The 23,098-nt window shown below is 36.5% G+C and overlaps 2 protein-coding genes across 2 annotated transcripts; one reads left to right on the top strand and one right to left on the bottom strand.

Moving 5' to 3' along the window:
- Nucleotides 1-62: 62 nt before the first annotated feature.
- On the bottom strand, nucleotides 63-5,885 carry LOC100767116 (putative gustatory receptor clone PTE38). The gene is made up of 2 exons (XM_027411647.1): nucleotides 5,864-5,885; nucleotides 63-1,009 (listed from the first exon to the last, which is right to left on the bottom strand). The coding sequence occupies exon 2, from the start codon at nucleotides 999-1,001 to the stop codon at nucleotides 63-65; it is 939 nt and encodes a 312-aa protein (XP_027267448.1). The 5' UTR covers nucleotides 1,002-1,009; nucleotides 5,864-5,885.
- A 6,124-nt stretch (nucleotides 5,886-12,009) lies between these two features.
- Nucleotides 12,010-12,945, top strand: LOC100766823 (olfactory receptor 7G2-like). Its single transcript, XM_027411625.1, has one exon. It carries the CDS (start codon nucleotides 12,025-12,027, stop codon nucleotides 12,943-12,945), a length of 921 nt encoding a protein of 306 aa, XP_027267426.1. The 5' UTR covers nucleotides 12,010-12,024.
- The last annotated feature ends 10,153 nt before the right edge of the window (nucleotides 12,946-23,098 follow it).

The following is a 23,098-nucleotide window of genomic DNA, read 5'->3' as shown; positions in this document are numbered from 1 at the left end:
TTGAGTCACAGAGTTTTAGGTAGTTTGCCCTACTCTAAAAAATTTGAAATGATGATGACATATTATAAAAGAGATGTTATCCTACTAATGATTTTCCCAAAGGCTTTCTTCATTTCTTTGTTCCTCAAGCTGTAGATAAAGGGGTTCAACATCTGAGTGACCACAGAGTACATCACTGAAGCCACTACAGTCTTCCTTGGAGAATCAGTAAATGCAGAACTAATGTGTACTCCAAAACCTGTGCCATAAAACAGGAGCACAACTGACAAATGAGACCCACAAGTTGAAAAGGCTTTATACTTTCCTCCCAAGGATGACATTTTTAAAACTGAGGATACAATCTGAATATAAGACAAAAGGATCCCAAACACAGGAATACCAAAAAATAGAACAGACACAGTGTATACCAGGAGAAAATTGATGAAATTATCAGAACAGGCAAGTTTGATGATCTGAGCCAGCTCACAGAAGAAATGGGGGATTTCAACTTCTGTGCAGAAAGACAGCAGCAACACCATCAGAGTGTGAAATAAAGCATGTATAATGCTACATAACAGAGAGAAGAGAAGTGATATTACACAGAAATGTGGATTCATTATAACTGTGTACTTCAGAGGGTGACAGATAGCAACATAGCGGTCATAGGCCATCACTGCAAGGAGACAATTTTCTATGCCACCAAAATTCAAGATAAGACAGACCTGAGAGAGGCATCCTGTGTATGTGATAGTGTGATCTAGAGCTTGAATGTTAACCAACATCTTTGGGATTGTGGTTGTAATTAAGCAAATGTCATTTAAGGACAGGTTAGAGAGAAAGAAGTACATGGGTGTGTGCAGTTGAGAGTCAGAGGTAACAGCCAGGATGATGAGCAAGTTTCCCAAGGTGGTGATCAGATATATGGACAGGAAGAGGGTGAAGATGAAAGGCTGTAGAGCTGGATCTTCACTAAGCCCCAGAAGAATGAATTCTGAGATAGTTGTTTGGTTGACAGCTCCCATGTTTTTGAGTAATCTGAAATAAAAGGGAATTGTAAAGATAAGATGTTTGGACCATCAACTTTCTAACCTTGTTCTTTGAATTCTATGTTACAAATGTCTTAGTAAATGAATTTCTTCTATTAAACTACCTATTCTCTGACATTTGCTTACAAAATTGTTAGCACATAGTTTTTGAATGAAGTACCCTCCTCTACTTATGAATGATAATTAAAGAAAAATTTCAAAATTCTGTAGCAAACATCATTTTCTAATGGAAACATTGACTTTGGGGGAGGGCATGAAATTGGTGCTGATCTTGCATAGACTATGGGACCAGGAGAATGGAGGCTGATCAGCATTAGCCCAGATGTGGATAAACATGTGTCAGTTTGAGAAGTTTAGAGTAGCCTTTCCATATGGTGTAGACACCTCATTATTTGCCATGGTGATATTTTTTCTGATAATCTTCAGTTACTATCCCATACATACACAAAGGGATGGTAGTAGCCACATTATATTCAAAGGGACATATTATAAACATCTCACCTGGATTTTGTTCAAAGATGTTGATGTTCCCTTGTGAAAGTCATAAAAATTCAAAAGGTCAAATGAATCTTCATTAAAAACCATAGTTTGTTGTAAATGGCCAGGGTATTGATTCATGGCTGGTATAATAAAACTAAAGGAATCACCGACCTATTTCTACAGGTTTTGTGTCCCTGTGTTTCAACATTCAGTGTCTTTAATTGTACTAATTAGGGCAATGCCCCTGTAATCCCAAGTGTAGAAATCCTTAATGCCAATGAATAATGAAGGGAAGAATTCAGCTATGTAACTTTCCTAACCAATCCCCAAGGCAATATTCTATTCTGTTATTGTCATTGCTTATGATTACACAAAATTTTGACCTTGCATCAAAATTATGAATAACTCACCTATTATTAATCTTAATGTTGATTTTAAGATACAAAAGCAAAACTATATAAAAGAATTGGATTTGGAAGAATCTATTCTCCTATTTAATATGTGTTATTATTTTTTTATTATTTTTTCATATAATACATCCTGACCACAGTTTTTCATCCCCCTTGCCCCTCACTTCCTACCTCTCTCAGATCCACCACCCCTCAGTTTACCTTTAGAAAAGATCAGGTAACCCAGAAATACCAATGGAACACAGTTTAACATGATACAATAAGACTAGGCATAAACCATCATAACAGGGCTGGGTGAGATAACCTAATAGAAGGAAAATATGACAGGCAAATGTGTCAGAGATATCCCTATGCTAACTATAAGGAGTACCACAAAAAACACCAAACTAACAACCATAACTTATATTCAGAGGACCTAGTGTAAGATGCATGTAGGCTCCCTGATTACCACTACAGTCTATGGGAGATCCCTCTTACTTGATTTTGTGGCCTATATTCTTTTAGATTTTTAAACTCTCTGTCTCCTACAATTCTTTCTACCCCTCTTCCAGAGCGTTCCTTGAGCTTCAAGGGGAGGGACCCAGTGGAAATCTCCAATTTGGGCTCTCTCTGTGCTTATTGTTTTGCTATGGGTTTTTACATCTGCTCCTGTTAACTGCCAGAAAGAGTCTCTCTGATGACTACTGGTCTGGGCACAGAAACTGATTCCTATGTTAGATGTGTGTATAGACCTTACATGGAGAGCATACACAGTTTGCTATTAGTTTCTATCACCTTGAAATAAATTAGTCACTTAGGAAAACTGAAACTTAATTCAATGTTTCTCAATATGATAGGCTGTGGGCCTGTCTGTGTACATTTTCTTGATTAGTTATTGATGTGGTAGGGCTAAATCCATTGTGGGTTATGCCACGTTTTGAGAGATTGTCCTGGAATATATAAGAGATCATTATGAAGAACCCAAAAATTAAACCAAGAAGAAGTTAACCTAAATAGACTCCAAACAAGTGTATTCATTTAATTAGTAATAAAGTCTTCTAACCATCACAACAAAAAAGTCCAAAGGGAGGTGGATTCACAGGAGAACATTACTACAGCATTAAAGATCTGCAGCCAATACTTCTTAACATATTAAATAGAATAGCAAGAGGAGACAAAATAACAAATTTCATCTACTAACAAAGTATCCCTTTAATAGCAAAAGCAGGGAAAGACACAATAAATAAGGAAACTACAGGCCAATATCCCTGATGAACATAACGAAAACAATCAATAAAATACTTGCAAACAGAAGACAATAGTCATAAGGTTATCCACTCTTGTGGTTTAAAAGAAAATGATCCCCAAAGGGAGAGATACTATTAGGAGGTGTGGCCTTTTTGGATCTGTGGGATCAGGCTTTGATGTCTCTTGTGCTCAAGCTTCCCTCAGTGAGCCCATTAGTCAACTTCCTATTGCCTGCAAGATGTAGGACTTTCGGGTGTTCCTCAAACACCGCATTTGCCTGCATGATAACAATGGACTTAATCCCTGAAACTATAAGTGAGCCCCCTCTACTAATGTTTTCCTTATAAGGGTAGCCATGGTCATGTGTCTCTTCATAATAATCAAACCATAACTAAGATATTAGTTGATACCAGTGACTGGAATATTGATATGATAGACCTGACCATGAATTTGCTTGGAGGAATTTGGTTTATGGTACTTTTTTGTATGAAGGGAATACTTTAAGTACTGTTTAAAGGGTCTTACTGGTAGAAGTATGGAAGTCAGTGGTGGTAGAGTTACTTGGACTGTCAGCAGCTCACTCAAGAAGTTTCAGAAGACAAGTATTTTAGTATGTTGCCTGCAGATTTTTGTTTGATATTTTGGTGATGAAAGTGGCTGCTTTTTGCTTCTGTCCAAAGAGTCCACTTGAAGCTAAAGTAAAGAATCTTGTAATAATTCCAGTGGCAGAAGAGATTTCAAAACAGCCTAGTATACAATCTATCATGTGGATATTAGTGGTAACTCCAGTAAAGATTTACTATGAACAGGAGCAAACTAAGCAGGGTGAGTTATAAAATGAAAATTTTGAGGAGAAAAAGAGTATCAGGAAGGAGAACAGAACAAAATTGTGTTCAAGAAGATTATAGATTAGAAGTGGAATGAAGGGCAAGGTAGCACAGGGCAAGATCCCATGAAGATAACTTTCTGCTGGGCATTGGTGGCACACGCCTTTAATCCCAGCACTCATGAGGCAGTGGTAGGCAGATCTCTGTGAGTTCGAGACCAGCCTGGTCTACAAGAGCTAGTTCCAGGACAGCCTCCAAAGCCACAGAGAAACCCTGTCTTGAAAAAAAACAAACAAAAAGATAACTTTCTAACTTATGAAAACAAACTAAAGAAAAGCTTAGGGATTGGTATGGTGGGGTATACATTTAATCCCATCACTGAGATAGCAGAGACTGGTAGGTCTCTGGGTTTGAGGCCAGCCTTGTCTACATAACAAGATTTAGGACAACCAAGCACAGAAAGTAAATGATAAAAAACTGGTAGACATGAAGAAAGTGGGGGTCATGTTCCAGACGAAGTAAGTAGCAGAACTGGGTGGCTTCAGCCATGTGTTTCTGGGTTTGGAATTAAGGATAGAAGAATGAAGTTATGGAATAAAGCCACTGAGATCAGGCATGTATCAGAAGTGTCATTCAAAGGATGACTAATAGAGTGAATGGCCATTGTGTGAAGCTGTGAATTAGATGCCTCAATTGCCTTGGAGAACACAAGATGTTAGAGATGTAAGAGTTTTGGGGTATCTGCTGAGGAGAGCTACCTACAGAAAGTTGAACCAGCTCAAGAGAAAGAAGTGGGTTGTAGTTAACAAAGCTGAACAGAGTTGGAGATCTGAAGAATATTTCAATATCAGACATGAAGATGCAAAATTTGCAGTTTGCCCAGCTGATTTTGGGCTTATTCTGATCCAGTATTTACTCATTATGCTCCCTTTGCTATTCTTTGGAATGGTAATGTGTATCCTGTAGCATTGCATGTTAGAAATATGTGATCTGTTTGTTTTTTATTTGATTTTTACAGGGGAGATTGCAATTAAGAGATTCTCATGTGTTTCAGAAGAGACTTTGAACTTTGACACAATTTTGAAGCTATTATACACTATGACATTTGAAGTTTAACTGAATGCATTTTTACATTATGATATTGCTATATGCCTTTGGTGGGCAGGAAATAGAATGTGGTGATTTGAAAATAATGTCCATTAAAGGGAATGGCACTCTTAGGACTTGTGGTTTTGCTGGAGGAAGTATGTCTCTTTCAGGACAGGCTTTGAAATTTCTTTTGTTCAAGCTTCTCAAAGAGACTCAGTCATCAGTTTCATGTTGCCTGCAAGATGTAGGATTCCTTCAGCACTACATCTGCATACATGCCTCCATGCTCCCTGCAATGCTAATGGACTGATTTTCTGAAACTGTAAGCAAGGCCCATCAATTAATGGTTTTCCTTATAAGAATTGCCATGGTCATAGTGTCTCTTCACAGAAATAAAAACCTTAGCTAAGATATCCACCATGACCAATTTAGATATATGCCTTAGATGCAGGGGTGGTTCACTATACAGATGTCAATAAAGATAATAAACATATATGAACTTGTAGATAAATATCACATAATCATCTCAACAAATGAATAAAACACTTGACAAAAATCCATCCCTTCATAATAAAAATTCTACCCACTGTATGCATAGACGGAATAAACTTCAACATAATAAAAGGTATATATAACAAGTAAAAAGCCAAGATCATCTTAAATGGGGACAGACTTGAATCAATCTCTTTGAAGTCACAGACATGCACTAATCCCTTATCAGATCAATATTGTGCTTGAAGTGATATCTGGAGCAATGGACTAAGAAAAGGAAATTTAAAGGATATAAAAGAGAGTTAGGAGCAAGAGAAGGGGAGAAGAGGAGGGGAGAGGAGGACATGAAAGAGCAGGAAGATTGAGTCAGGGGAAGAATAGAGAGCAAGAAAAGAGATACTATAATAGAGGGAGCCATTATAGGTTTAAAGAGTAATCTGACACTAGGAAAATGTCCAGAGATCTACGAGGATGACACCAACTAACAATCTAAGCAATACTTGACATGCTACCTTAAATGCCCTTCTCTGATAATGAGATTGATGACTACCTTATATGCCATCCTAGAGCCTTCATCCTCTAGCTGATGGAAGCAGAAGCAGACACCCACAGCTAAACACTGAACCGAACTCTTGGAATTCAGTTTCAGAGAGAGAGGAGTGATGAGCAAAGGAGTCAAGGCCAGGCTGGAGAAACCCACAGAAAAGCTGACCTGAATGGGGGAGCTCATGGGCCCTGGACTGATAGCTGTGAAACCAGCATAGGAATGATACAGACCCTCTGAATGTGGGAGCCAGTTATTAGGCCTGGGCCTCTGGTTTTGGATCAGTATTTATCCCTTGTATATGAATGGGCTTTGGGAGCCCATTCCACATAGAGGGATACTCTCTCAACCTAGACACATATGGGAGGGTGTCTAAGCTCTTCTCCAAATGATATGAAAAATTTGAAGATTACCGCATGGAAAGCCTCACCTTCCCTGGGGAGCAAAAAGGAAATGGGATAGGGGTGGGTGGGGTGCAGGGAATGAGGGGAGGGAGAAGGAACTGGGATTAACATGTGAAACAAGCTTGTTTCTAATTTAAATAAATAAAAAAGAAAAGAATCTAAGCAACAGAGGAGAGGCTACCCTGATAATGAGATTGATGACTGACTCATATGCCATCTTGTAGCCTTCATCCAGCGGTTGGTGGAAGTAGAAGCAGACACCTGCAACTAATCACCAAACTGAACTGGAATCCAGATGCAGAGAAGGATGAGTGAAGAGCACAGGGGTCCAGACCGGGCTGGTGAAACCCACAGAAACAGCTGACCTGAACATTGGGGAACTCTTGCTCTCCAGCCTGATAGCTGGAATACCAGCATGAGACTGATCCAGACCCTAGGAACATGGGTTTCTGTGAGTAAACCTCAGAAATCTACAGGGCCTCCTGTAGAAGTTCAGTACTTATCCCTAGCATAGGTGTGGACTTTGGGAACCCATTCCATATAAAGGAATACTCCCTGAGCCAAGACACACGGGGATGGGCCTAGGCCCTATCCCAAAGCATACAATAGACACTGATGACACCCTATGGAAGGCCTCACCATCCAGGGGGAGCAGAAAGGATATGTGATAGATAGGGTTTTAGTTGGGGGGGGGCAGGTAGGGGAGGACGGTGAGAGAAGGGAATTGGGATTGTCATGTAAAACAATCCTGTTTCTAATTCAAATAAAAAAGTTGGAAAAAAGAAAGTGGAAGAATGAATTGTGTGTTAATTATATAGCATCTTCTTGTTTGTAAATATTGGTTAATCTGATTAAATTATGTATTTCATATGATTTGATTAAAAATTCTCCAAAATAAAAAAAATAAATGCCTTAAGATAGTTTATCATTTCTGAAAATTTAAGAAACATAAGACCACCCTTGAATACTCTCAGCGTTTCTCAGGCCCTTTTTAAATACGTGTGTTTTCATGTTGGACACCAAAATTAGCAGGCCTTTCTTTGGACTGCCAGCTCCCAAATAATGACATGGAGACTTTTTTCTAAGTATGAAAACTTGGTTTTAGCTGAGGCTTGTTCCCAGAAAGCTCTTAAAACTTAAATTAACATAATTCTATTAATCTATGTTCTGCCACATGGCATATTATCTCTGGTCACTACTGTATGCCACACTTCCTCTTTATCTCACTGGTGTTCTATGATTCTTTCCTCTACGATTCTTTCCAAGAGTTTCCTTTTCTGCCCAGAAATTCCATCTATCCTCTCCAGCCTAGCCTTTGACCATTTATCTCTTTATTAAACCAATCAGAAGGTGCATTAGCAGAAGGAGAAAAAACAGCAATGCATCTTCACACAGTGTGATCCAATATCCTGCAACTGAAAAATAGTTTCTATGGTATCATTTATCTGCTATCTCTCTTACAATACCTCTGCCTCTACTTCTGAATAGCTTCTTGAGCTCTGAGGGGAGGGGTAAGATAAATACATCCCATTTAACTACAAATTATTTTAAAGTTTCTCATTCTGCACACTGCTATTTCTGGCTTTCTGTGTGAATACCCATATAATGCAGTAGGAATTTTCTCCAAGGATAGCGGATCTAGACACTGATCTACAGGTAGAGAAGAATGTCATTAAAGGTTATTTTTCTATATTTTTAGTACAGTAAAAATAATTTATGTTCCCTTAGTCCCACAACTTATGTAGCCTCAAATTCTTTATTATTAAAGCAGTGTGATGTATGGGTCCTATCTGATGAAGTGGGTCTTAAATCCATGGGTGGCATGGTTAATTAATCTCACAATGCTTGTGTCACACTTGCCCCAGTGCATCTTACCAGCAGCTCACTAAAATGAAAGGCAGGATTTGAAGATGCGTTGTTGGCTACCTTTTCCTCTTGTATCATTCAGGGTACTTTTGGTACCATGAACACCAGTCAACAGGGGAGAGTTTCCATTCAGAAGTCAGGCTGTGGAAGAATTTTATTGTTTCCTGTTAAATATACTAAAATTAGGGTAGAGTAACATTCAGTGATATTTTAGGAGAAAGAAAATTTGTAAATTGCAACATGAAACATGATTTTTGCAATTCTATTATTTAGAATTTCTTACATAAGACATATTTTCATAGCAATATTAAAAATTAAATTAAAAATGGTTTACTGAGGCCAATATTTAGAAGATGAATTGTATTATTTCTAAATATAAAGTATCTCTTTAATTTAATACATATGTGCCATATGAACAAAGTCCCTGAAATGTATATGAATAGGCAAAGCAGTGAGAATTTCATGATATAAATATGTCTCAAGTGTCAAGAAGTCATTTTCCTGCACTGAATCCCTTATTTTTGGTCTTTAAGGAAATGTACTTCCAGTAATAGAATGCTAATATAGCATGATAATGAGGACTATTGGTTATTGGGTCTCCAGGGATGGAAACACTCTAGGAGACAATGTGTATTCATAAACACTCTCTTAGTCAGGCTATAACATCAGTGTCTTCTAGAGATATTTTTCTTATCCAGGAACAGAACATTAGCTCATTTATTTACCAAGGAAACATCTTTCTTTAATAAATATACAGGTAGGTGTTTAAAGTCCTCTCTCTGCTCCTGAAACCTATCGGTTTTTCTTAAGTTCTTTAGTTCATATACACATAAATATACATATTTCTGAAGAATATATTTATATGAATATATTTGTTTCATTGTTTGATCCATTTCAATTTCTATGTATTATTTTGGAAATTAACATTGGCTTCAATGGTACTTCTTTTCATACATTCCAAATGACTGTAATTCCAAAATCATTTCTTAATAGTTAAATGTTTTCCTACTATTTGCATTTATCAAGAAGAAGATGTCTTCCTTCCTCATTTTCTCAACTTTTACAGGATATTGATTGTTTCACTTTTAGTTATGTTTAATACCATATGAGCAGGTTGAGACAATGGTAAGCAAGTAAGAAATGACAGTATCATGACAGTCTCATAGTCAATCACTGTTCAGGATGGTTTTGTTCTAATATGTTTTACCATATTATAAAAAAATTATTTGCCTCCAAAGCCACAGTGAAACTCTGTCTCAAAATACCAAAAAACCCACGAAAACAAAAAATACAAAATTAAAAAATATTTAATTTTAGCCTTCTAGTAAAATATTGTGAAGATTCAATTTGTATTCTTTTGTAATTAGATGTCTATATGTTTAAAAATGATTATACAAATCTATTAGTTGATCACATTCATCACATTTCCTATTCTATAAAATAGGGATACTTTTTAAAATAAATTTATTAATTTTATCCTTCATAAGATGTGTGCTAAAGTCTGTATCACATTCAGAGTGTGAGAGTTTGACATTCCAAAATGCTAAATTTGATTTGCAGAAACTTTATTGACCATTTTGTGAGTTAAGGGTGTGCATGCCACAATGCTCACATGAAGGCCAGATGACAACTTTCAGGAGTTAGTGTCTTCTGTCTCAGGTTTTGGTGATCAGATTCAGGAATTCAAACCTACATGTCACCTAGTTTTACACACTGAGCTATATTGCCCAGTAAATTTTCTGTTTCATTCACTGCTGTCTCTTATTAAAGATAGTCATCACTCCTGAAAGGGTACTACATATCAAAATTACATCACAGTATAATGTGAAATACTTAGTTTTTCCAGATAACAATATATTTTTATTTTCTTCTGTCTCTATAGAAGTCTGTGCATTTAATTATTTTCACATTAAATGTCTTTATCAATAAAAACAATAGGCTTCTTCTAGTCTTATCAGAATAATGTTCTTAAGAAGAGAGAGAGAGAATTAAGTAACTGTCCAGACTCTACTGTAATTAATTGCATTTTCATGGGAGTCTTATGTGATATGCAGCATTTTATAATACATACTAAAATCTGTTTGGGTGTATGATACCCACCTACTGAAATAAATTTCTTCTGTATCTTTTAGTGACCTTGAATGTGAGTGAAATTTTAGACTTTTTGTTCAGAAAGAAAATATTAATGATAAAAATAAAATTTCAAAATAGCATTTGATAATATGTATATGTCAATTTTGTGTTACATGGATAAAGATGTTTCATGAATATCAACTCTCCATTCTGTTTCAGTCACTATTGTATTTATTTCACACTCTATATGTAACCTTGTTGTGGTGGTGTTTGGTGGCAATGTAGAGTGAAGACAGAGTTAGATACTTATGTCTCACATACTGAATAGTGGTTAGAGATCTTGAGGCAAAATGTTAAGGCAGCCACCACCAATTTTAGGGTTAAAGTGGAAATATTGAGCATCTAGACACAAAATAATGTTTACAGATCAGAGGCAAGAAGGACAAAGTATCTGTCACTTGCCTGAGTGGAAAGTCCACATTCGAGGATCCTGGACAAAAATTACCCATTGGCTTAGAAAAAAGAAGGACAATCCATGGGGTGCAAAAACAAAACTCATAGATTTCATTAAAGCAAACATGTCCCATCGAGGGGAAGAGAAGATCCTTTTAGGTTGGAGTACACCTAAAAACTCTGGGCCACACTTTGTGCCCTATTCCTGGGATGGTTTTGTAACATTTGCAATCTCCCATGAGCAGGAGCAAGCCCCAGCACAAGAAGCAGCCCTTCATAAAGGGACCATTTCCTGGTTTCCAGATGAGCAAAGTTCCTGAGAATCATCTCAATTTCACCTCTTCTAAGTGTACAGTCATGTAAAATAGATTATAAAATGATGTAAAATATTTTAAAATTTCCAAAAATTTCTGGCATCACCAGTCAGACAAAATTTGAAATCTTTAAGAAGTGATATGTAGTTTTATTTTCAACAGTTTCATAATACATGGAATGGTTTGATTGATAAACCATGAGTCATAGTTTGATGATTACCCTTAGGTTTTGGCAAATACACGGAACAAAGTTAATGTTCATTTTAAGTCTGATTTCTTGTGGTTGTTCTTGTGCTTCTATGTGTTCATGGTTGGAACCATGACTGCTTAAGTTGACTTGCACAAAAACAAAAATTTGACATGGAAGTAGGAGGAGAAATATTTGGGAAGGAAATGGAGTTGTGAAGTGAGGGAGAAAGTAATGCGGCTGAATTTGACAACAGTACGTTTTTCACAAACAAGAAGTTTTCAACAACTAATGTTAATAAAATAATTTGTTTCATCAAATGGAATAGAAAGATAACCTAGAAGAAGAAAATATTTAAGTAGATGCTTGGGTTCTCAACGTCACGTAAACATTTTTATGTAAAATGTGTATTTTCTATAGATCTGATATATATCTACAACATTTGGAGGGTTTCTTTAAATAGACACTGTCAGTGACCAACTTTTAAACAAGTGATGAATAAGAATGGAGAGAGGTTAAACATTTTATATTATTTAAATTTGCTTTGAGTATGTTAATAAGTGCTGCTAACATGTCTGGTGGTGGGTCTTATATTTTAATTCACTCAATATTTCCATCAGATTCATCAACAACATGGAGGGTAGAAACCAAACAGATGACCTGAAGTTCTTTCTTGTTGGGCTAACAAATGATCCAGCTATGCTACCACTCATATTCAGCCTTTTTCTGTGCATATATCTGATCACTGTCCTTGGAAACCTACTCATCATCATGGTTGTGAGTTCTGATTCTCACCTCCACACTCCTATGTATTTTTTTCTCTCTAATCTTTCATTTGTTGACATGTGTTTAAGTTCAACTACCATCCCAAAGGTTCTGGTAAACATGCAAGCACAGCATCAGAGCATCACTTACACAGGCTGCCTCACTCAAGTCTGCTTTATTTTGGAATTTGCTTCCTTAGAAAACTGTCTCCTTGTTGTGATGTCCTATGATCGATATGTGGCCATTTGTCACCCTCTGCGGTACACAGTCATCATGAACCCCACTTTCTGTTGTTGGCTAATTATATTGTCCCTTGTAATTAGCCTTGAAAACACTCTTCTCCTTGGTCTAACCTTACTGAGGTTGTCCTTCTGCAGTGATATGAAAACTCCATTATTCTACTGTGAGCTTGCTCAGGTAATCAAACTTGCCTGTTCAGATACCTTTATCAACAACATTCTGATATATCTTTCAACATTCATATTTGGTGGTGTTCCAATATCTGGAATAATTTTCTCTTATAAAAAAATTGTCTCTTCAGTTATGAGAATATCTTCAATGAAAGGAAGGTACAAAGCTTTTTCTACCTGTGTTTCTCATCTGGTAGTTTTATCCTTGTTCTATGGTACAGCTCTGGGGGTTTACATTAGCTCTGCTGTGACTGTTTCAACAAGAAGTACTGCAGTGGCTTCACTGATGTACACTGTGGTCCCACAAATGATGAACCCCTTTATATATAGTCTAAGGAATAGGGACATAATGGAAGCCTTGAGGAAATTTCATCAGTAACAGATTCTTTTCAGCCATATCTTTGGCTTTGGACTTAGTTATTCAGAAAAAGTCACATTGAAAACATTGTTAGTCTGAAAGTGCTTTCCTCCACTGCATCGTTGTAAATGATTACATGAAATACAATATAACATATTTCTTCTTGTCTTTGTTTTCTTAGTATGATACTATATATAGGTCTCAGATATTTGACACATTTCTTTAACTTTCTAGATACAATTTGTTTTCTCACTACATATAAACAGAGACTGAGAGAGGGAACCTAGATTCAGTGAGAATTAATACTGATATATAAGCAATTAACTTAAAATTATTGTTATATGCATTTATAAGTTATAGTATAGTTTATATGCACTCTATAAAGGGGCCTGTATGTATGTGTGCATTAAAATATAAGCACTATTTGATATTAAGCTTAAGTCAGTTATTATTAAGTGAACATCAATGAGTATACTTTTATTCACCTCAAATAAGGAGGGAAAAGACAGATTTTAGCAAGTACAATTGCAAATATTATTAAGGCTCAGTTTAATCAGGAGAATTTACTTAACACAATTCTAAATCTTTTATACCACCAACTTCTATCTTATGTGATTCTAATTATACAGCAAAATTATTGCACACCTTGGTTCCAAATGTTTTAAAACACTATAGATAATTATAGAGTCAGAAAGCACAAGGTTTACACACACAAAATACATGAATATTTTATCCACATCTTTACTTGAATCTTGCTATTAATTAGGGCTTTTGCTGCTCTTGACCAACGCAGCAGTCATTGGAAAGTTGGACTTACTATTCACCATCTGATCCACATAAAATCATTCTGTAAGGTAGAATTTCTCTGCTAAATTCAGAGGACTGGTTCCACCACACTCCATTTGTTTTAGTGCCTGTTGTTTTTTCCAAGTTGTTAACTTGTGTCATTTCCAGAGCCTTAAAAGGGATGTCATCTTGTTATCACCTCCTGCAAGGAATCAGATATTAAACCATTATTACATGCAATAGTACATGTCATAGCAATAGTGCTTATTATTATAGTAGTACAACCACTCATAAAAAGTATATAACCTTAATAAGCAAGTAGAATGTATATTCAATGAGTAAGTCATCAGAAAAGTCTACATAATCTATCTCATAAATGTCCATCTAATGTATATATATGAATGGCACTCTGATACTCTCTGAGAAAAAAATTTCACAGTTCCTTAGTTCCAGTGAGAGCTTAGGTGCATATATGGGCTTCAGTGAATAGTCACAAGACCATTTTCTTTTTTAATACAGATTTCTTTATTTGTGGTGTCTTTTGATACAGTCAGTTCATACAAGCATATGTACAATTTAATGAGTTATCTGTAAATCTGGCCAGAACATTCATTTGAATGAAAAGTAAATAATTCCCTGCATCTCATAAAATGGTATTATGTGGAATAGTAATAATCAAAGAAAAAGGAAAAAAAAACATATCAACTTCAGAATGGGGGAAATGGGTGATTTTTCAAAAAAAAAGTATCTGAGAGGGGAATAAATGAGATGGAGGAAACTAGTTTGATTATACATCTAACAATATAGCTATATTAAATGAAAAATAAACAAGTCAAGAACAAGGGAAAAGTCTGAAACCACATAAATACTTGGAGCATGTTAGTACACATTTGAATTTAGGGTCACTGAAGAAATCAGTGGATTCCAGTGAGAGGGGAGTTGGGCCATGTTTTAGGACAGGTGGAGGAAGGAAAATTGTAATAAAAATATATTGTATGGAGAAGTCTATTTTCAATAACAGAAAAGAAATGGAGTTAAATAAAATTAAGAGTACAACATACAAGAACTTCAATAATAGAGGTAAGGAATGCTAACATGATTTTATTTATTTAGTTGCAACAATTAGGAAATAAAAAGCAAGAGGAGCAAAGGCTCTAATTCTTTGCATATCTACTAAATCTGTTATAACGTTTAACATTTCATCTGTTATTCTATTTAAAGTGAAAATTACAGACCAACATCTGTGATGAACATAGATGAATTTTTCTTAATGAAATACTTTTAATTCAAATTCTAGGATACACAAAATATCTACTATGATCAAGTCACATTCATCCCATTAATGCAGGAATAGATAAACATGCATAAATTCAATCCACTACATGAGTAGAATCAAGGATTGAAATCATATTGATATCTCATTAGATATTAAAAAAGACCTTTTACAAAATCAAATATCCTTTCATCATAAAGTCCCAGAAAACCTATGGATAATGAGGGCATATTTCAACGTAATGAAAACAAAATATAAGCAACCTTCATCTATTATCATGCTTAATGGGGAAAACCCAAAGTATTTCAACTAAAATATGAACAACTTAAGGATGCACATTCTTTGATTCATGTTTAATATAGTACTTGAAGCATTAAATAGAGCAATAAGACAAAGGAAAGAGATAAACTGAATGCAACTAGGAAAGAATTATCCTTATCTACAGGATATAAGCATTTTCCTCCAGAAAACTCCCAAAGCTGATAAATACATTCAGCTAATTAGCAGATTTTAAAATTAACACACAAAAATTCAGTGTGCTTTTTGTGTATAAATGGCAAACATACCAAGAAAGAAATCATGAAGCAGTCTAGTTCACAATAGCACCAAAAATAGTAAATACAAACAAGTTGCCTGACAGAAACAAATTTTTAACATAATTAGCCATCAGGAAATTGTAAATTGCTACTCCTCTGAAATTTTACATTGATTTCTTTTGTAATGTGATAATATACCATGACTATGGCAAGTTACTTTGAGTTGATAAAGTCTATTTTGGCTTTGACTGCAGATGGTGAGAGCGCATGATGGCAAAGTGAAGGTATGGTGGCAGAAGTTGAGGGCTCACATCTTGAACCACAAGAATGAAAGATTCCAAACAAATATGACTTACATCTTTAGGCTCTCAAAGCCTACCTCAAGTGACACATAGTTTTCACCAACACACATCTACTAAACCTCTCCAGCACCACCATCAACTTGGACTTAAGCAGTCAAATGTCTGAAAGTATAAGTGACAGAGTGATGCTTCATTCAAACTACCATGCTTCATGTCCTGCCTAACCCGATAATCTAGTGACTATATCATAATATAAAAAGCATTTAGCCCAACTTCAAAGTCCTATAGCCTTTCACATATTCAATACCTCAGAAGTCTAAAATGTCTTCTGAGACTCAAGGCACTCTATTAATTATAAACCTTCATAAAAATAAAAAAGAAAATTATATATCTATACATTACCATTACAAAGAGGAGGAATAGGCATGTGGAGAGAAAATACTGTATCAAAGTAAGACAGGATTCAATAGAATATATCTTCTAGCAACATGTCCAATGTCTGAGACTTTAATTCAATGGTGTAGTTGTTTTTGTCCCTTATGATCTATCTTTCTTGAATCTAAGGAAAGAAACAACTAGTTGTCACTGGCAAGTTAAACTATCAGCTTGGAATAGACCATTGTCCTCCAAACTACATGAGCAGAAAATTTTCACTGTGGTCATTTTCAAAAAACAGGAAAATGCTTGTGCTGTTTTTCACAGGTGGAAACTGATATTGGTGAGGTCTTGCATCGTGGGCTCCACTTATATTATTCCAGTGCTGAGCTCAAGGTTTTTCATTAAGCGTATCTCAATTAGAATCACCAATATGAAAGAATCTATAGAATGAATTTGCTTAGCTATAAGAAAATACCAACATTTCCCACTAATTGTGGGAGTGGAAACTTGTACAACTGCTATGCAAATCAGTGTGAGTTTCCTCATAAAGAATGATTTAATAGTCTAACAAAACTACTCTTTTGCACATACCTGAGGGAACATTATATCTCACTATGGAGTTAATTGCACTTCCATGTTCACTGCCCCTTTACTCAAAATAGCCAGGAAATAGAAACTGCATAGATGACCATCTAATGAAAATCAGATAATGAAAATGTGGTATATTTACTCAATGAAATACTTTTTAAATTTTAAAATCTTAAATTATGGAAGCCACTGTCAAATGTTTGGAGCTAGAAGTAATCACCCAGGGTGAGGTAACACAGACACAAAAACCAAACCAAAACAAAGAAATAAAAACCATGGCATATAGTTCTTATAGTTTAATGTTAACTTTCAATTTTTAGATATGTGTATAACATTTTGAAGATCAAAATAAGTTAGGGGACAGTGGCATAGGTGGGGATCTTTGAAGAGATGGGGTGTATATTATTATATTGACATAAATGGGAGAAGGGGATATTGGAACAGGAAGAGTTAAATGAATGGAAAGGAGGGGAAGAAATACTCACAGGGGCAACTGACCATAAGGGCTTATTGAAAAATTCATATGGAAACCCATTGTAGAAGCTTATATATTCACCTAAACATACACATTGAGTTATCTTCCACCAGGAGGAATGGAACATAATATCCAGACTCCATGTGGCACTGGACATCACAGTGATTATGTCTAATAGGCATGCACACAAACGTAATGGGTCTTGGGGAAATTTGGAGTTCTAGGCTGAATTCTATAGTTGGTGATTATGGTGCTTAGCAATATATAACAAAATAGTTTAAAATTGTAAGTATAAAACATATTTTAAAAGTATAATTCTGAACAGCAAGCTGGCTCAGAGCATAGTGGTTCTCTAGGCCAAAACTAGGACTCATATGGTGAAAGACAGAACAGACTCCTGAAAGTTTTTCTCTGATTTTCACATGTGTTATAGAGTGCACATGCCTTCTTCACAAATAAATCTATGATTAATTTGTAATAAAATGCTATTTAGCAACATTCACTAATAATGCAGAGTGAAGTTTTACATTTTTCTAATTTGCTCTTTATAACCACATATATATGTCATATGTTCAAAGTTAAAGTAAAATTGGCCTTCCTAGTATTATCAATGACATAGTAACATCTTTCTACATAAATTTAAAGGAAAATGTGATTTGCTAGATAAGAAATATGTGATATGCATGTAAATTCAGTGTCTTATTTAGTGTCTTTTCTGCTGTGAAGAGACACCATGACCTCAAAAAATCTTTTATAGGAAAGCATTGAATTAGGGATGACTTACAGTTCAGAGGTTTAGCCTATTGTCTTCATGATGGGAGCTTGACATCATATAGGCTAACATAGTGCTGGATGAGCCAAGAGTTCTATATAAGGACTGGCAGACATCAAGAAGAAAGAATGATTCACTGGGCCTGTCCTGAGCTCTGAAACCTCAAAACCCACTCCCAGTGAGACTTCCTCCAACCATTTCCCACCTACTCCAACAATGCCACAAGTCATAATTCTTTCAAATAGTGCCACTCCCTATGAGCATCTAGGGGCCACTTTCATTCCAACAATAGTCAGTAAAGTGAACACAAAGAGTAAAAAGAGTAGTGAAAATCTGCCTGAGGAGTCATTAAAGCAGTGATAATGAACTCACTTCTACTCATTGTGTCTTTTAGGACATGTATTCCTGGAATCAGAATGGTTCCAGGTTGTCTCATAACTGTTCTAATGAGAGTTTTTAGATATTGAGATGAAGAGATAGAAAAAGTCAGCCTGGAAACACCTCATTCATCAAGTCTACCATTCAAGAAAGAACAACTGTTCTTCCTCTTAGGTAGTTGTGGCATAGTCCTATCTGCTGTGTATATGTATTACTCACATTGGTCAATATAAAACCTGATGGTCCAGTATCTGTGCAGGAAGTTAGGCAGGAATGAAAACTTAAAATGATGCAAAATATAGAGAAGAATCATAAGAGACATTAGCCAGCTGCAGAGAGTGAAGGACATGCTAGATGACGGGTAAAGCCATAAAACACTTGGCAGAATGTAGACTAATAAAAATGGGTCAATTTAATTTGCAAGAACTAATTAGTAATAAGCCTGAGCTATGGGCTATTTATAATAACATTAAGTCTCTGAATGGTAATTTGCAATCAGCTGCTGGAACAGGAAGTGAGCAGTCAGGACAGGAAAACATCTAACTACAGAGAAGATCATTCCTGAGCAGAGAACAAATGATTTGTATATTTGTACTTTAATAGGGCACATTTTTATCTTAAATAATCTGTTAAATTATTGGGTTTTTAGTCTCTGCATGTATTTTATAGTTGTGTAGCTTGGTCTTCTTGCTGGACTGCTAACTGAGAGCAGGAGCTGTCTCTGACTCTGTTGCCTGTTTTGGGACTCTTTACTCTTACTAGGTTGCCTCATTCACCTTTAATATGACAGGAGGTACCTAGTCTTACTCAAAGTTGAAATACTTGTACTTCAGTAGGTTAAATTTCTATCTTCAATAATCACATAAATTACTGGGTTATTAATAATGAAAATAACCTAGTCTCACTCACGTGTGGTTTACATGGCTAACACATTCATTGTTCAGTTCATGATATTTCCTACATGTTTTGTCAAAAATATTAGCCAAACTCTTTCAATAGAGAGACTGGGACTCCAACCTAGCTATATAAACTGCAACCTGCCCTTTTCCCTGCCTGCACGATATGCTGGGATGGAGTTGACACTTTTTTTTGGGAACGAACAAGCAATGACTGTTTCATCTTGAGACTCATACTATGAGAGAGATCCCATCCTGGACAATACCTGGAAGGCCATGATGACCCAAAGACTTAGGACAAAACCTAACATTACTAGCAAAAAGTAAAAAAGTCAATGAAACTGTTCCTAATCATCTTTTGTGTACTCATAGATAGTTACTTAAGACCAATTGTCATGAGAGAGGCTTCTCCCAGCAATTAATGGAAACAGATACAGAGACCCACAGGCAAATATGAGCCAAACTTTGGGAAATCCTGTAGAAGAGAGGGAGAAATTATTATTGGAGTCAGAGGTACCAAGGCTACCACAAAAAAACATTAGAATCAATTAACATGGGCTTGTACAAGTTCACAGAGACTGAAATACCAACCAGAAAACTTTCATGAACCTGACCTAGGTCCTCTGTATATATGTTACAGTTGTGTACGTAGGTCTTGTTGTGGGACTCCTAACAGTGAGAATAGGGGCTGTCTCTGACAATATTGCCTGCTTTTTGGGACCCTTCACTCCTACTTGGTTGCCTCACCCAGCTTTAATTGGGGAGGAGGTACCTACACTTACTTCAAGTTGATATGCCATGGCTGGCTGATATACTTGGAGATCTGCACTTTTCTGAAGAGAAAGAAGAAATGAATGGGTATTGGGGAGGTTGGGGAGATGAACTTGGAGGAGAGGAGGGCAGGTACTTTTTTCTATAGACTTTTATTGATAAAATGCATTTATTGTGCTCATCAAGGATGTAGCCCATATATAAATAGTATTTACTTATATTTATGAGAGATGGTGTGATGCTTGGATATATATTATATATTATACACCATATATTATACATTATATGTACATGGTGAACTATCATCAGCACAAGGAAACTATTTAACATGTGAATCATCTCTTTTATCTTGTATAAATAGAGTATCCAATTTTCTGTGTTTCTAAAACTACATGTTGGGTCTGAATCAAACTGGTACTCTGAGTCCTATATTATACCAAATATAAATAAATGCTTCAGTCACTTACTTATCTATCAGAATTAAGATACCATTGGTCTACAAGGAAGGACACAATTAGTAGGACTTTAATTATAAGTGTCACATAAGAATGTTTTTCTGAAAATATGGCACATTTACACAATTGAGTACTACTCAGTGGAAAAGAACAATGGAACCTTGAAATTCGCAGGCAAATGGATGGAACTAGAAGAAACCATCCTGAGTGAGGTAAGCCAGACACAAAAATGAAAAACAGTATGTATTCACTCATGTATAAATTTTGGACATAGAGCAAAGGATTACCAGCACACAATCCATGTTACCAAAGGAACTAGGAAACAAGGAGGACCCCAAAAGAAGAATGCATGTTCCCCCAGAGAAGGGGAAGGGGACAGGATCTCCTGAATAATTGGGAGCATGGGGGTAGGAGAGAGGGAGCTGGGAGAAAGAGAGAGGGAGAAGAGGAGAAGTGAGGAGGAAATGGGGGAACAGGAATTTTGAGTTGGACCAAGAATAGGGGAAAGCATGATGAGAGATACCATTATTGAGGGAACCATTATAGGTTTGAAGAGAAATCTGGCACTGGGGAAATGTTCAGTGATCTACAAGGATGACACCAACTGGCAATCTTAGCAATAGTGCAGAGGCTACCCTAAATGTCATTCCCCTATAATGAGACTGATGACTACCTTATATGCCATCCTACAGCCTTTACGTAGTGGCTGATGGAAGCAGAGGCAAACACCCACAGCTAAACACTGAAATGAACTCTGGAACCCAGTTGCAGAGAGGGAGGAATGATGATCAAAGAGATCAAGATTGGGCTGATGAAACCCACAGAAACAGCTGACCTGGACAATGGGGAGCTCATGGTCCCCAGGCTGATAGCTGGGAAACCAGCATGGGACTGATCTAGACCCATGAACCTGGGTGTCAGTGAGGAGGCCTCAGAAATCTAAGGAGCCTCTTGTAGTAGATCAGTACTTATCCCTAGCATAGGATTGGACATTGGGAGCCCATTCCACATAGAGGGATATTCCCTCACCTTAGACACACAGGGGAGGGCCTAGGCCCTATCACAAAGGATATGATAGACTCTGAAGACACCCCCATGGAAGGCCTCACCCTCCCTGGGGAGCAGAAATGGTATAGGATAGGTAGGGTGTTAGTGGTGGGTAGGGGAGGAGAAGAGGGAGAGGGAACTGGGATTGACATGTAAAACAATCTTGTTTCTAATTTAAATTTAAAAAAAATGGGCAAAAAGAAAGACATTTGTGCTATCACTGAAAGAAACAGGGACAAACAGTCAACAAGAAGGTGATGTATGAAGCCTCTGCAGATGACCAAGGAAGGTACCAGAGCCTCTAAGACATCCTCTAGACATAAATCAATTTACATATATTAAAAATGAAGAGCATTGGAAAAACATGTCTGGACAAGAGTATTGAAATGCTCAAAGCAACACTGCTCCAATTAGAAACTGAAACTACCAAACTAGGGCCGGTCTGGATTCCAAAAAATCCACACAAACCCAGGGTTACCTTGGAAGTCGGGGGGGAAACCCAGTCAGCTTCCTGATATATATAATGACACCTTTTTTAGTTGTAAAGAAACCCTGGGAAAAGATAAAATAAAGGTCCGGCATGCAAAAAGGGTATCTGTACCTAATCTTGGACAACTGATTGAGTTTTGTCATCTTTAAGAAAGACCTAACAAATTGCCCACTAAATTTTAGTTAGTTGTCCAATTTCAGAAGAACACCAGTTAATATCTGAGATATCCTAGGCTTACCCAGGATCCACCTAATGTCTGACTAAATTACTAGAAAATATGGTTGGAGTTTAGACAGATATAAACCCAGTCCACTTGGACTGGCAAAACATCAAGTTTGAAAAGTAGTTCCTTGACAACCCCAATAGGAGTGAAACAGTAACCCATGAGAATGGAAACAAAGAAAGAAATTGCAATGCATATCTAGAGATTCAGGAAGTCAACAGTTTTACTTGCTTGCCAATCACCTTGGATTTCCCCTCTCCTTCCAGTCCAAAATCCTGGAAACAATGATTACAGATCTCTCCAAGTTCTAAGGGAAGTAAATAAATGGGTAGAAACAATTCATTCCAAATTTCCAGAACTATGTATCCTCCTCAGTCTGTTGCCTCCTGAAAAACAAGTTTAGAGTATTTGAACCTAAAGAATGCTTAATTCAGCCTGCCACTAGACTTGGTATACCAATATAATTTTGCTTTTGAATAGACAAATGCAGAAGGGGAATTTAATGGAAAACTTCTTTGAACAATATTTCCACAAAAATTTAACACTCACCCTGTATGGCAGTGCTCTCAGTGCAGATATCCTTACCTTTAGGCAGAATTACATAGCATTTAAAATACCTGAATGACTGAGAAACCAATTGTAGATGCCACAGGCCTATTCAGGGTGCTTCAAGAGAGTGGTTATCATGTCTCTGCGAAGAAGGTACAAGTATGTAACACAGAAGCAATTTGCCCGGGTTATATCGTAGAAGGAGGGAAATGCACCCTGTTCCAGAGACACATTGAAGCAATTCGGCTAATTCCT

Source organism: Cricetulus griseus, chromosome 4, assembly GCF_003668045.3.
Source record: "Cricetulus griseus strain 17A/GY chromosome 4, alternate assembly CriGri-PICRH-1.0, whole genome shotgun sequence".
Classification (NCBI taxonomy): domain Eukaryota; kingdom Metazoa; phylum Chordata; class Mammalia; order Rodentia; family Cricetidae; genus Cricetulus; species Cricetulus griseus.
The sequence above is the reverse complement of the archived record's forward strand: the minus strand, read 5'-3'. Positions and strand labels throughout refer to the sequence as shown.